The 16,283-nt window shown below is 38.4% G+C and overlaps 1 protein-coding gene, 1 long non-coding RNA gene and 1 pseudogene across 2 annotated transcripts; 1 reads left to right on the top strand and 2 right to left on the bottom strand.

The window, feature by feature from the left end:
- Positions 1-330: 330 nt before the first annotated feature.
- LOC150028772 (uncharacterized) lies at positions 331-1,002 on the top strand. The gene has a single exon (XM_090300108.1). It carries the CDS (start codon positions 331-333, stop codon positions 1,000-1,002), a length of 672 nt encoding a protein of 223 aa, XP_090156234.1.
- A 4,865-nt stretch (positions 1,003-5,867) lies between these two features.
- On the bottom strand, positions 5,868-6,860 carry LOC150028771 (RNA demethylase ALKBH9B pseudogene; annotated as a pseudogene).
- Positions 6,861-13,268: 6,408 nt separating this feature from the next.
- On the bottom strand, positions 13,269-14,385 carry LOC137805840 (uncharacterized). The gene is made up of 4 exons (XR_011080251.2): positions 13,778-14,385; positions 13,669-13,698; positions 13,563-13,593; positions 13,269-13,401 (listed from the first exon to the last, which is right to left on the bottom strand). It is a non-coding gene; the product is annotated as an uncharacterized LOC137805840 (long non-coding RNA).
- Between the last annotated feature and the right edge of the window lie 1,898 nt (positions 14,386-16,283).

Below are 16,283 nucleotides of genomic sequence, written 5' to 3'. Positions count from 1 at the left end.
AAAAAAGTCTTCCAGGCCTTACGTAAATATCGCATGCGCTTAAACCTGGAAAAGTGTGCGTTTGGCGTAGAAGGTGGAAAGTTCTTAGGTTTTATGCTCACCCATTGGGGCATAGAAGCCAATCCATAAAAGTGCAAAGCCATTACATAAATGAGAAGTCCCAGTGGACTCAAAGTGATTCAACGACTAATCAGTCGTCTTACATCATTGTCTCGATTCGTACCGAAGCTTGCCGAACGAACGAGACCCATCATAAAACTGTTAAAGAAAACGACTAAGTTTGAATGGACAGATGAGTGCGAACAAAATTTCCTCCAACTCAAAACATTTATGGCATCCCCACCGGTCATCCAGAAACCGAACACACGCGAGCCCATCATAGTCTACCTCGCTGTCTCCAACGAAGCAGTAAGTTCTGTTCTTGTGCAGGAAATTGAAACAGAGGAGCGGCCGGTATACTTCGTTAGCCGAGTCTTACACGGTGCGGAGGTCCGGTATCAGATGGTGGAGAAGGTCACATTGGCGTTAGTGATTACCGCACGACGGATGCGGATGTACTTCCAGAATCATCGGGTCATAGTTAAAATTAACTATCCCATTATGAAGATCCTCACTAAACCCGACTTGGCCGGACGAATGATAGGTTGGGAGATCGAATTATCAGAGTTCCATATCGAGTACCAACCCAGGGGAGCCATTAAATCCCAAGCACTTGCTGACTTCACAGTAGAACTCTCTCCTTATACGACCGAAGAGAAGACATCCCGATGGACATTGTACATAGATGGCTCTTCGAACAGTCGTTCGTGCAGAGCATGGGTTGTACTCGAAGGACCAGGAAAGATTGTTATTGAGCAGGCAATGAAGTTTGAATTTAAAACTTCAAACAACCAAGCTGAATATGAAGCAATAATTGTCGGTCTACACCTGGCAATCGAATTAGAAATAACTACTCTAATTTGCAAAGGCGATTCCTGCCTAGTCGTCGGACAGCTCACATGAGAATATGAAGTAAGGGAGACTTTGCTTCAGCAATATTTCCACTTTGTAAGAAATCTCTTAAGCAGCTTAGAAGAAATTTCGTTCCAACACATCTGAAGGGAGAATAATACTCGGGCAAACGCTCTCTCAAGATTGGCTACTGTCAAACAGAAAGGAGTCCATTTGTCGGTCATACACGTGACCCTGACTAAACCAAGTGTTGGTGCTGAAGAATGTATGGCGACCAATACTCAGCCTAACTGGATGACCCCCATCAAGCAATACTTGACTGAAGAAGTATGTGACCCAGACTTAGAGAAAACGATGAAGCAGCAGGCCGCCCGATACATACTCATTGACCAAGACCTTTATCGAAGAGGATACTCCCGTCCTCTCATAAAGTGTCTTAACCCCGAGCAAGTCACTTACGTGATGACCGAACTACACGAAGGAGTATGTGGAACCCATTCTGGAGCACGAACCATGGCTGCCAAAGTATTATGAGCCGAATACTACTGGCCGATCGTGCAAGGAGATTGCACTAAATACGTCCAAAAATGTTTGAAGTGCCAGGAGTTTGGCACTCTATCACACCAAAAACCGAAAAACTTGCATTACATACTATCTCTCTGGCCCTTTCGTGAAGTGGGGGATGGATATTATTGGACCCTTCGCACCTGGCAAAGGTCAATGCAAATTTCTATTGGTCGGCGTCGATTACTTTACCAAGTGGATCGAAGCCGAACCACTGACAGCCATCACCGGCCGAAATGTCCAAAATTTTGTTTGGAAAAACATCGTCTGCAGGTTCGGCCTACCACAAGTTATTATCACAGATAACGGTCGACAATTTACCGACCGAGGGTTAGCAGAATTCTATGAGAAACTCCACATCAAGCATGTTACAAGCTCGGTCGAACACCCGCAAACCAACGGTCAAGCCGAGGCTGCCAACAAAGTCATTCTTAATGAGTTGAAAAAGAGACTTGGTCCAACCAAGGGAAATTGGAATGAAGAACTTTTAGAGGTTCTCTGGGCCTATCGGTGTACCCCTCAGTCAACGACTCAGGAGACACCTTACAGTCTGACGTACGACACTGAAGCCATGATTCCGGTCGAAATAGGCGAACCCTCATTACGCCAACAAACGTTAGATTTGGACTTAAACAAAGAAAGCTTGTTGATCGGCCTCGACCTCATCAATGAATTAAGAGACAAATGCAGGATAAGAGAAGAAGCATGCAAGATACGAGCGGCAAGAAGATATAACTCGAAGGTGAAGCCACGAAGTTTTCAAAAAGGAGACTTGGTTTGGCGCATGCGCAGTGACGCTCGGAAGGACGGTGGGAAGTTTTCAAGCAACTGGGAAGGACCATTCCGTATTGCCGACACCACAATTGGAGGAGCATACTACTTAAAATATTTGTCAGGAAAATCTATACCGAGAACATGGAATGCCACACATCTCAAATTCTATTACAGTTGATAAATAAAATCAGTGCACTCTTCCTCGCTCGGTCGTTTTATCCCTAAGGAGGGTTTTTGATCGGGAAGGTTTTAACGAGACACTTTAAAAAATTCTTCTCCATAAAGTATTTACCAATTTTTTGGTCAGGAATTAATATCAACTATTAATTAACCGAGTGTTCGGTCATAATTATAACTTAAATGTTACTTACCAATATTTGGTCAGAAATTAATATCAATTATTAATTAACCTAGCGTTCAGTCAGAATTATAACTTAAACATTATTTACCATTTTTTGGTCAGAAGTTAATATCAATTATTAGTTAACCGAGCGTTCGGTTAGAATTATAACTTAAACGTTATTTACCAATTTTTGGTCAGAAATTAATATCAATTATTAATTAACCGAGCGTTCGGTCAGAATTATAACTTAAACGTTATTTACCAATTTTTGGTCAGAAATTAATATCAATTATTAATTAACCGAGCGTTCGGTCAGAATTATAACTTAAACATTATTTATCAATTTTTGGTTAGGAATTAATACCGGAACCGTTCACACCATTCGTTCGGTTGCCACAAGTACTTAATAGAAACACATTATCATATTAGAACTAGAGCGTAAAGGTAATTGTTCAAGACAGTCAAAATATAAGCAGGAAAAAATAGTAGCATGTTCAAAGCCCACAACCTGGGTCCAAGTATGTTTCACAATTATACTATTTCAATGGTTTCGTCTTGCTGAGGGGTCTCCGCCGCGGGATCCTCCAAAATCTGATCAGCATCCTCAGCATCTTCGGCTTCCTCAGCATCTTCGCCTTCAAGAAGTACCAGCTGACCATCCACCAAATCCATACCCAAATCATAACGGGTATCTTCGGCCAGCACACCATGGAAGAAAGCTATCTGGCGAACGCCCTGATTAAATTTTTCTTCACTAACACGCAGCATAAAGCCTTGGCATTGTTCAATCTCGGCACTCAGAGATTCCTTCTCGACCGTCAGATCAACTTTTTCTTTTTTCAAGAGGTCTCGTTCGGCCATCACCGTGGCAAGTGTGGCCTTTAAAGTCTCTTGCTCTTCCTTGGCCAGTTGATTATCCTTCTCTTTCTCTTTCTGGCAATCATCAACAGCCTGCAAAGCCTTCCTCAAAGAAGTGGCCGAGTCGTCAAGTCTATTTCTCAACTTTGGAATTACGACCGACTCGGCCCTCTTCAGTCTGTCGCCAATAGCACGACTCACAACTGCCGCACGGCATTGAAGCTCAACCATCTCTTCAATAAGGTCTAAAGTCAGAACGACAACCAATATTCCCTCATCCTTAGGCAAGAGCTCGAATTGCATGGTGGGAGCAACTCTTACCCCAATCCCCAACATGCTAACGGGCCTACCCCATAAGAGGTGCCCGTCTCCACCCTTTGTACCTTAGCCGGACGCCCTGTCTTCTTGCTCACAACCGGAGCAGCAATGGCGGTCTCGGTCGGCACCTCTTCGATGGCAACAGACGGAGACTTAGACTTGACACTAGCAACGGTAGAAATCTTACGGCTTTTCGCTTGCCTGTCCATCTTCAGAACAATATCTACAAAACACATATATAGTTAAGTAAAACATCAAGTTATTAGCAGAACGACCGAAAAGCAAAGGTGCTCACCATTCAGATCTGTCCATTGCTTGGACGACCCATAGAGAGCTACCAGTTCCCGAGTAGGAAGTCTACACGGCAGTTGATTTACGATCAACAAAATTTCTTTATTGAAATGGGATAAAGATTCCCAAAACCGGTAGTCAAGGGAAGTGGGTTTCTTAGTCTAGTGGAACGGAAATTTAGTGGTCCCATCGGCATTATAAAACAAGTCTCGGCCGTCCGGCTCGACAAAAACCTTAAAATAATATTCTTTGAAATTTTTATAATTGGTAAAGGCAGCGAAACGCACATTACCCGGACGACTGGATAGGGACAACCAACCCACAGGATTACTTGGATGAGTGTTATAGTAATATAAAAAGGACTCGGGAGTAGGTTTAAGACCAAATATTTGACACACAACTCGAAAGGGTTGTAAAATTGCCCAGGAATTTGGGTGCAGCTGAGTCAGAGCGACGTTAAGAATACGAAGGACCCTCATAGTAAAATCATCAAAGAGAAAAGTAATGTGCAAATGAGAAAAGAAGGTGCTACATACAAAAAAGAAGTCGTGCGGTGCATTTTTCCGACCGTGGCACACACGGTCGATCACACCACAGACATCGACAGCTAGTGCCTCGGTCGGGCAGTCGAGCGCTAGGAATTTTTTATGTTCAGCAAGGAACTCATCCAAATCATCAGCAGTCCTAATTTTAGTAGGAATTTGGAGGATGGACGGATCAACCCAATCATAGCTTGGGTCGTCCAACGACTGACTCGCACTGCCGGATGCGGTACGAGTCAAGGATGAATCTACACTACGAGACGACGCAACGAAAGAAGGCATCACTAACCTCAACTGTGGACTCGACGAAGAATTTGATAACTGCGACGGACTCGGCACTCGGAGCAAAGAGCACAGGGTTCACAGAGTAGAAGGAACGCGAAAACCCTTCTACTCGCAAATGAGATGCTATTTATAGGCAATGAGGTGAGAGAAGAAAAACCCTTGAAATTGTCCAACGCCATTGGATCAAACATAATCTAACGGTTAAGCTCATTCGGCATTCGAAACGACGCAAAATGCTCACTGTTAAAGCCATCAGATGAAACAGTATATCCCAAACGGCGGTTCTGCCATGCGTCACATCTCTGCCACTCATTTACTAGCGTCAGCTATCAAGCACTACCTTGGAAATCCCACACATCCCATACGACTCTTCGGTTATCCGCATCCCCGAGCCTGGGGGGCAAGTGTATCGGTCGGCACCGGACGACCGAGGTGTGCACATTAAATAAATAAATAAGCATGGTTACACATGGAAAATAAACAGTTGTAACTTCCATTGAATGAGTCAAAGACATTTCGTAGAGCACTCCCTTAATATCAGGAAGCCACCAGACACGACCTAGAGACCACTAAGCATGTCTCTAGCAATCGGTTACTTGGCCCACATAGTCAAGGCCTAAGTCAACCTACTAAAGGAACTTTTGAAAGGGGGAAAAATACGTTTTTCATAATATCAGAGAAATCTAAATAAGCACTAGCACTGACTTGAGCGTCGGAGTGCAATCGCAGGTACCCCCGTCGACCGAACGAACGCACGCGAGAAGGAAGAAAGACTTGAAGAATTGGACAGCTGGAGACACGACAATCATTATGTATCGACGTGGATCAATATTACTCAGGCCCTGACATCCATACAGGTACAATAACTTCCTACTTTTTAGTGTTTATGATATGACACATTATTTTTACAACTAATCTAATAAGGAATTTTTACAACTGATCTAATAAGGAATGAACACTAATAAAGCAAGTGACTTGATTCCCACTAAGTTAGGATCAGGTGAAAACTTATACGGTAGCTTATATAATCTAAAAGTAATAGAAATTCTTTTTAATGACACAAATGGAATATAGTACTTAGCAACGTCAACTCCATGGCCATTTAAAACGAACATTGACCCAACCAGCAAAGATATGGATATAGGACCAGCAAACTCTCCAGCACAAACAACTTGCAAGTTTGAAACAAATAATATTTTACATTCGCTCAAGAATGACACAGTGTAGAATGGTCTCACAAAATCACGATGGTCAATATGAGGAGGAATGCAATCTCCTTCTTCATATATGTTCGCAATGCAACTATCAAGAATGCATGAGGAAGGAACTATATTTCCACCTAGCCATCCTCTTTATCATTTGCTTGAACACAGGTGGTAATGGATCAACCTCTTCATCTCTCATTATGCCATGAGGGTTACAACTTTTGTCCACTACATAATAGTAACAACAATAAAATTGTATTGTGACATGTCCCTTGCCCCACATCCATTTTCTTGGTTCAGAATATGTTTGATATTTAAGTTTCCCTTGTTGTCCCCTCCATTGCAATTTATATATCCACTCAACGATTTTCCTCTGCTCCAGAACATTGAAAACTTTAGTGTGAATTTCAAGTCCATGTACCACATTTATGTGTCTACTATTTACCTTTTCAACAAAATTAAAGTCCTTTGTACTGCAAACTAGAGAATACCTAATTCACAAATTTCATCATTTAACAACATCTCAAAATCATAATGCTTGTAGCCCACGAAACATTTATTCACTGAAGTAGCAGAATCATGCACCTGTGAAGAGTTCCTTGGATCATCCCATTGTTTTCCATTTCTTCCAGTCAAAGACTATGAAGTTGAAGCATTGCCATTTAAGGGCATGTCCAAAAAAGACACAAATCCTTCATCCATTATTTAAGATTAAAACTCATTTTTTTCTCATCCTTTTGCTTTCATTTTAAATTCTCCATATGTCTCTGTTTTCCTGCCAAATCCTTGATATCAATTCAATCAAGGACCAGTGACCTTTGCTTATCAGTCATCTCCCACAAATTTATTACTTCCTTAATCTCTCCACCAAGTGCCAAAGAGTTGACAAAAGAATTATAAGATTCACTAGTAGGAAGAAAACCTTTGGTCTTCATTTCATAACATAACTCTTTGGCATTATTTGTTCCGATGGAAATTTACCAAAATGGTGTAGTTTGTTTTTAGATTTATGTAAATGGGCAGATTCAGAAAAAATTATACTAATGGGCATTTTTTTGTCAAAGTTGTCAATGGTGTAGGCAACATAAATTAAATTCATTAATCTTGACGCACTTGTATTTTTAATTAAAGTTGATAACCGGATTGACAACTTCAGTTTAAATAAAATTGAATACAGGATTGACAACTTCCGTGTATTTTATCTCAATTAAAGTTGTCAATTTAATTGACAAATTCACTTGATTTTATTTTTAGGGTTTAAACAAATGATAATTAATATTTTAAAAATAAAAATATATACTTAAAAAAATATTTTATAAATAATACCAAAATTTAATTTTGTTTTATTTAAGAAAATGATATATAAAGTTGAATAATTAAAATGAATAGTTTTTACAATAATTTTAAATAAATTGGGTTAAAAATATTTGTTTGATAAATTAAAAATATTTAGTATTTTATAAATGTTGTTAAAGTTAAAAATACACTTATAAAAATGTGATATAATTTATGTATAAATTCTTAGATTATATAATATATGAAAGTATAAATTATATAATATGTAAAAAGTAATAATATACATGTATTTATGTAAAATAAATGTATTAAAAATAAATTAAATTATTGAATATATGTCATTAAAAGAAGATGATATTAAAATATTTGATGAGAACAACATTACAAATGATGACTCTATTGTCTAAATAGACAATTTCCTCTGTTGTGACCTTCATTGTGAAAGTAAGAACACTTTTTTGTCTTGTTCTGAATTGATTGATCCATTTCATTATGCAAATGAGTTGTAATTGGTCGTCCCGAGTTTTTACGTCGCATGTGGGGTTCTGGTATGAAATTTGGCTCGGTATAAGTAGACCAATAATCCTCGTTTCGAACAAGCCAAAATTCAACTTGATATGCCTTTCTAATCGTGTGGAGGTTGTAAACTGAATCAATGAATATCGTCATTTGTAAATGACAAGAGGAACAAACGACAATAACATGACGATAGGGAAGTCGAAGAGCTTGGAAGTGGCCACAATCACACCACCAATCATTTAATCTAACTGTATATGATTGAGGTCGCCGACCATGTTAGGGGGTGGCTAATTCTTGGACATCAAATTCAGAATTTTCTGCATTAAACCTTTCCACAAAACACATAGCTGAATCTTGTTGATTTTTTTCTAAGTAAGGTTGTGATATTTTCTGAATAATAATGACCTGCGCGTAACATGGTGTCTATTTTGAAGACTCGTTCAACAAACCATATTTTTGTTTTTTCAAAAGTTGCCTTAACCAAAGCGGCAATCGACAAGGAACAAGCTCCCTTAAGCACGAAGTTAATGCATTCTGCTAGATTTGTGGTCATATGACCATACCTCTTTCCCCCATCATATGCTTTTGTCCATTTTCTAATGGTATGCGATCTATCCAGGAAAATGCTTGTTTGAACTCAGATCGCATAACTGATAGCTTTGCATGTACTCATATATGCATTTTTAAAAAAACCTGATAAATAAGAATGTTATGGAAAATTTACATTACCTTTACAACTTTCTTTGAACTTTATACTAGAAGGAGAAAATAATATATCTCACAAAGCTTGTCCTCAATTTTTTTTACTTGGATGCATGAATTAAGACAAGAAAAAGTGTAGAACAAAGAAGGAGTGCAAGGGTACAGGGGTGCATTGTTGTTCCATTATATAACAAATGTTTTGTATGAGTACAATATAATTTTAACATAATTTTTGAAATTTTTATTCATAAGTCAAGTCGTGAGGTACTTGTCACCGAAAGTCATCACTCCACGCTACACTTTGTTTTTTTTTTTCCAATTTCATAACAAAGAATTTGACTTCACCATTGGCAACTTTGGAAGAAGTTGCATTCACCATTGACAACTTATATTGAAAGTTGTCTTCATGGTTGACAGCTTTGCATAGGCACCAAATGAAAAAAGTTCACACACCATTGGCAACTTCAATTGCAATTCCGTGCACCACCAACCAATGCTTTATTTTTTCTCCAGCTTTATGTTCACATGGCTATAGTTTTCATGGCAGAGATTCTTTTTGGAAATGAAGTTTGAATTCAAACTTTCATTTATTCAAACTCACAAGCAACTCTATTTAATAGAGTTTGTCTCCTACGCAAAACACTCTCCAGCTTTTGCCATTGTTCCAAAGTGCTTAGGTGTGGCATTCAATCACAAAGGTAAGTTCTCTCTAATATTTTAATTATTTAATTAATTGTAATAGCAAGCACATGCTAATAAGGATTATCAATATATTTTAGCTCTAATAAATTGTTTTTATATTTTTCGTGATTTGTATGTATTTTTGTATTACATGGTGGCATTACTCATGAGCCCTTGTTCATTTCAGAAGAAAATTATATCTTGGTTTTAACTAAAATTTAGTTCTATATATATATATGAGGGAAAATTACATGTAAAAAAAAATTAGTTATAATAATTTAGTTCTAATGTGTTAATTAATATCTTTAAACTTGTAAACAAAGTTAACTACTTAAAATATGTTTTAAAAACATTAACAAAATTCAACTAATATTTTTTATTTTCATACAATGTCTTCCATTATAGCTGATGATTAAGTTTAAAGAATAGCGTATGAGTATGAGTATTTTATAAATAGTAAGGAGTAGAATAAGAATCTCTGATGATGGAACAAAGACATATACATAAATGAATTGTTCTCCATTTAGTGGGATATAGCCAAAGGGAAGAAGAGACCTAGTTCTTGACCTAACACAATAAAGGCCAAAGTGGAAGGTGGTCACATCTTATCCACGCAGAAACTTTAATTTTGAATATTAAAATGAATATGGTTGAATGAATGAAATAAGAAAAGACGCACATGTAATCTATGTTATATATATTTTAATATTTTTATTTGAATACTTATATTTTAATACCTTATCCATACAAACATATTTAATACTTATATTTTAAATTAATAAAGTTATTTAATGTATTATATTCAGTATTCTTTAATTAGTATATGTAAATATCTTTTTCTTATTTTTAATTTAAGAAAATTTTGTTTATTGATAATATCATCGAAGTCATGCGAATTGGTAGAAAATGAACAAAAATTAAAATAAAAGTTGAAGACAAAATTCATATTAATGTGTGAGAGATATATTATTCTGTTAAAGAAATTTAAAAATGATAGTTTAAAACATGAAATTTAATCGGTATCAACTTATAAAAAAGGCAAGTTAATATAATTAATTGATATGAAATCTCTCTGTCAATTTTTTTCTCCTTTGGACCGACCGATAATGGAGAAAAAAAAACGTCTAACAATTCAAACATTGACAAACAATTGTTAAAAAGAAATTTTTATTTTATTTTTCTTATATTTTTATTGTTCGTACATAATTTATTACTAATAATTTTTTTTATAATATGTTATATTTAGTACTTTTTAATATGTTATATTCAATACTTTTTAATTAGTATATGTAAATATCTTTTTCTTATCTTTAATTTAAGAAAATTAATGTTTATTGATAATTCATTTTAATAGGAACTATCTATAAAGGTACTTTAAAAATTGGTTGTATTTTCAGGAATCATTTTATTAGAATTTTATGGCATCTCATCGTCTTCCCGCGAATATGTCTATATTCTGACTCCAAGAGAAACATGTTACTAAATACGTATGGGAAGGTAATGAAAGACTATTAAGACCCAAAAGACATGCAAGTTGGGTACTAAAGCATGAGGATATACTTGACCAACGAGTCAAACAGTTAATTGATCATTTTGGTTTTGGACATTTGTTAAAATTTAAGCACATTGACTTCAACCACGTACTAATTATAGCATTAGTGGAAAGATGGAGAACAGAGACTCATACCTTTCACTTTCCTCTCGATGAAACAACTGTTACTTTGGAAGATGTGGAATTAATATTAGGTTTACCTATTGATGGACAGGCTGTCACCGGGATTACTAGTGGTGATTTAGTATATTTTTGTGAGCAGTTTCTCGTATTTATACCACCCTCAACAGCGGTAAAAGAAAATGCAATTAAGTTATCTTGGCTTAACAACCAATGATATTATTGCTCAACATGATCGAGCCCACATATTAACACTTATTGGGAGTCTATTGATGCTTGATTCTTCAGGTAGTAAGGTACATTTAATGTATCTATTATTGTTGGCTGACTTGAACAACGTCAGGAATTATAGTTGGGGGTCAGCTGTATTGGATTCTCTATATCGTGCGCTCGATCACGGAATAGACTTTAACCAAAATAATATTGGAGGTTGCACGCTGCTTTTACAGTGTTGGGCATGGGAACGCCTAACATGCATTTCTCTACAACTTCAACCATTGACCGATGAAGAAGTTCAACAAGGAGTTGGTTTCCCACTCGGGAAAAGGTATTTTATTTTTGTATTAATTTTCGAGATAAGAAAACAAAGTTCTTAATATTCCTTTGCTTACGTTAGGTGGACTCGGAGGATGCATAAGACACACATAGGAGGAACCACTGTTCCACAAATACGAGCAATGTTTGATGGCATTAAAGCTAAAGAGGTTGTGACCAATATATAAACTAACATATCATTTTAACTGAATATTTCATATTACTGATGTTTCAAACATTTATTTACTGTTTCTTTGGACTCCATATCGAGTGGATTATGTTAGACGCTTGATCATTATTGAGGTTTCCCCAACTTCACGGGCTGTAGTTCCTCTCATATGTTTTGCAACTGTTGAATTTCATCAGGTTGATAGGGTTATGTGTCAATTTGGATTTCGACAGAGTATTTCAAGTGACCCATTCAACCTTGATCAACTTCACAAAGAGGATATGAGAGGACGAACTGATCGATACTGGCCACAATATCATGTCGCATGGATAACTATGTGGAATGACCATCATAATCATCTAATTCACGAAAATCAGTTTAACAAAAATGGCCATTTGCATGAAAACTCAACATACATGCAATGGTACATCAACCTACTATCCGCTACATCACCCCTATACAGTCATCGTCTGATGATGATGTAAGTTCAATTACAAAATTATTTATTATTCTTCATTCACTCATCCAAAATTAACACATATTTTCAAAACAGTATGATATGCCACAGGAGACTACACAACCTCACTATCAACATCATGTCGGGTCTTCTTCTCAAGTTCAATCATTTGAACAACAATCTTTTCATCCACCAGGTGTTCAACCGACCCAGTTGTTCGGATATAGGGATCAATCTCACATGTCATTCCAATCATCATTCCATCAACCACCTTTCAACTACTCAACATTTCCATCTCAACAACAATTTTTTGCTGGCCCGTCAAATCCCTATGCAACCTCTACCATGGCCCCCATCTGCCTACAATCCAATGTCATCTATGCAGTATTATCGACCAACAATGCATTCACAAGTGTCCGCAAATCAGAGTGATAACAATGAAATCGAAGGCATTGACGATGACATTCCACCTTCGTCCCGTCCTACCCTTCCATCTGAATAACAACCACAAGGACAACCACGAACACAACGAAGAAGACCACCATGTGGCACAACTTCTCATAAATGACAACTTTTCCTAACTTTCTATTTTCTAATCATGTATAATATCATTTTATAAATATTGTTTAAACGCTACCCTTTTTATTTATAATTGTATCAACTATAAATGTTACTTCATGAACATAATTTCAATTTTTTAAAAACAACAAAAATATTTAAAAAGTACTAAATATTTTACATTTATTACACAACCTATTTTAAATCCAACTTATTTTTTGTGAAAACAAAATTTAGTTTAATTTTTTAATATTAATTATCTATAAAAAATATAAATTTTCTCAATATTCTTATTCTTATTCACTTCATATCATTTTAAATAATTTTTAAATTATTATTATATACATTTTTTAATTTTAAAAATATTAATTATTTAAAAAAATCAACTAAACTTGTCAATAAAATTAGAAATTTCAGTTGAGATAAAATATACCTAAGTTGTCCAATGTACAATTTTATTTAAACTAAAATTGACAATCCAGTTGGAAACTCTAATTAAAAGAAAAAAATTAGGTGAATTAATAAATTTAATTGATATTAATTACAATGGCAATTTTTTTCTTTTCTGCATTTGCCCGTTTAGGTAAATCTGAAACAAAAGTGCACCACTTTGGTAAACAAACCTTGTTCTGACCTGGATAAACAAGACGTAAGCCAACCAATCATGTGCCAACGCATTGGGCTGATATATTAAACAAAAGGCACCAAAAGAAAAGGAAAGAAAAATTAAACAACATCAACAAAAGGCACAAAAGAAATGTAAACAAAAGATGCACGAAACATTTCACATGCTTAAACAAAACCAGAAACACCTAAGCACGAAAACAATACAAATGAAGTTACCTTCACGCAGCATGCGCTGTGTCAAATTCACCTACAAAAGAAAGAAAGAGATATTGAAGAAAGTGAAGCATATAATGTAAAATGAATCCTCGAACGGCGACCTCACCTAATTAAGTACACTTGTTTGCCTCAATCCCTGCACAAACCAAAACCACACAACGTGTTCAGACATAGTAGTATGTTATCACAAAGCAAAACTATCACAATCCACTAACCGAATGTGTGATTCCCTTCTTCCTGTTTTACGATAGAAACTGACGCCGGGATACTGCGAGCTCCTTGACCTCCGTCCACGACGGCTCTTCTTCACGTGCGACTGCCACAAAGTGATCTTCTGCTCCACAACGACACCGTTCAGATCCACCTTTGACGAGACATTCAGCCATGCCGACAAGACACCGGAGTCGGTCACTGGAAAGAGCTAGATGTGCGGACGGAGGATTCTTTGACGGAGAAGGAGGCATTATTGTTGAGGATGGCGAAGTTGTAGGCGATGGCGTCACTGTAGGAGTAGTAGGAGTCATCCATATCGGCAACATTGACAACGAAGGAACTGGAGCTTCCAGAGCTCTCCATTTGAGCGACAAAGAGCGGCGACGTATGGTTGTTATTAGACGTTGAGGTTAAGATCTAGCATCGTGGTGAGAGTTTGTTAGAATTTGTTAAGGCATTTGGAGGGAAAATAAAGTTAGGAAGAAGCGGAGGTAGAGGGATGAATTCCTACGGTAACATATTCACATCTCTGTGAAATAGGTTACTGGGCCAACCCTACAACAATATGAAGGATCATAGAGGGAGAAGAGTGAACCGTGAGAAAAAATTGAAAAACCTTTCAGAAGATATAATGAATGTGTCAAAACCTTTACTTTAAAAAATTAAAATAATAATTTTTTTACCGAGGTTTATTATAAAACTGCTGATATTTATCGGAAGTTTGCAAAACCTCCATTATCTACATATCTTGCTAGAGGTTATTATAACCTAAATTAATTGTAACGAAATGGGCGAGTCCGAGGTCCACCTGACTGTCTGAGGCCGAGTTCACCTGATCGAGACCAGGAGAACCTGGCTGAGATTTAAGAAATTTGGTTGGATGACGAGGCCGATGACCCACTTGGCCGAGACCTTAAAAGACTTGGCGAGACCTTAAAAGACTTGGCCGAGACCTTAGAACGAGACCAGGAGAACCTGGCTGAGATTTAAGAAATTTGGTTGGATGACGAGGCCGATGACCCACTTGGCCGAGACCTTAAAAGACTTGGCGAGACCTTAAAAGACTTGGCCGAGACCTTAGAAGACTTGGCCGAGACGACTGAGATGGCCGACGGTCGACCCTTATTACAGTTAACGCTCAAACCAAGATCAGTGAAGTTAATCTATCATTAAGAATTAGGTAATGCAACCCTAAGCGGTATCCACCTCGATAAACGGGCCCAACAAGGTAGGCCCATTAGAATAATATAAATAGCACGCATTCCAAGGAGTAAGGTATGTCCTTTATTACTATTCACCTACTTGAGAGCTGACCACCCGCTGTACTGACTTGAGCGTCGGAGTGCCTTCGCAGGTACCCCCACCATCCGGTGTTCACCCGAGACCAAGTGCCGAAGGAGAAGCAGGAGGACGACAAGAATCCCAGCTCACCACTCAGTCACCTGACCGACCGAAGGAAGGAGAAGAAGACTTCAATAGTTCTCTAGGTCCCATCTCCCTAGTAGGAACAATTGGCGCCCACCGTGGGGCCGAGGGAAACTAGCTGAAGGAAAAAAGTAGATGGTCTCAACAAGAAGCATGGAAAAAATGACTGAAGCCGACCAAACAATGTTGTTGTTGTTTCTCCAGAGAGAGATGGTCGAGATGAGAAGGAAGGCCGAGGAGGCTGCTCAGAAAAAGGAGCAAGAGCTGCAAGTTCTCCGTAGAGAGAACGAAGAGATGAAAAAGAAGCTGGGGGAGGGAGGACCCTCCGTCATACCGACGAATGTTGTCAGCAAGTCATCTCTCCCCCCAACCCAGATGTAGCCGAGGGGACGAGAGGTCGACCCCCTCCTCGAGAAACCGAGATGGGCGACGAGTCGTGCCTAATCAGGTCCACCCGGACGACCCTGACGGCCAACCCGAACCGCCGACACCCCTTTACCAACACCATCATCGAAGTCCCACTGCCTGAGAAGTGGAAGGGTTTCAACCGAGACCGATATGACGGGTCGACCGACCCGGACGAGCATATGGACGCCTACACCACCCACATGGGCCTCTATACCTCGGACGACGTTGTGTTGTGCCGAGTGTTCCCCACATCCTTGAAGGGAGCAACCCTTAGTTGGTTCACCAAGCTCTCACCCAACTCCATCGATAGCTTTGCCACGCTCGTAGCAAAGTTCGAAACTCAGTTTGCAACCAGTCGGCCGCAACACCTAACCTCCATCGCCTTGGTAGGATGGTCAGTCGAACTCTCCGAGTTCGACATACGCTACGAACCAAGGGACGCCATCAAGTCTCAATGCCTGGTCGACTTCTCGGCCGAGCTGACACCACTGCCCACCCTCTCGGGCGTGTGGACTCTCTATGTGGACGGCTCCTCAAATAAAACATCCTGTGGAGCGGGAGTCGTCCTGGAGGGGTCGGGCGACCTCTTCCTGGAACAAGCCCTCCAATTCAGATTCCGGGCGACCAACAACCAGGCCGGGTACGAGGCCTTGCTCGCCGGGCTGAACCTAGCCT

The sequence above is a fragment of the Phaseolus vulgaris genome, chromosome 3 (genome assembly GCF_051622355.1).
Source record: "Phaseolus vulgaris cultivar YP4 chromosome 3, ASM5162235v1, whole genome shotgun sequence".
Taxonomy (NCBI): domain Eukaryota; kingdom Viridiplantae; phylum Streptophyta; class Magnoliopsida; order Fabales; family Fabaceae; genus Phaseolus; species Phaseolus vulgaris.
Note: the sequence above shows the minus strand (reverse complement) of the source record. Positions and strands in the feature narration are given on the sequence as shown.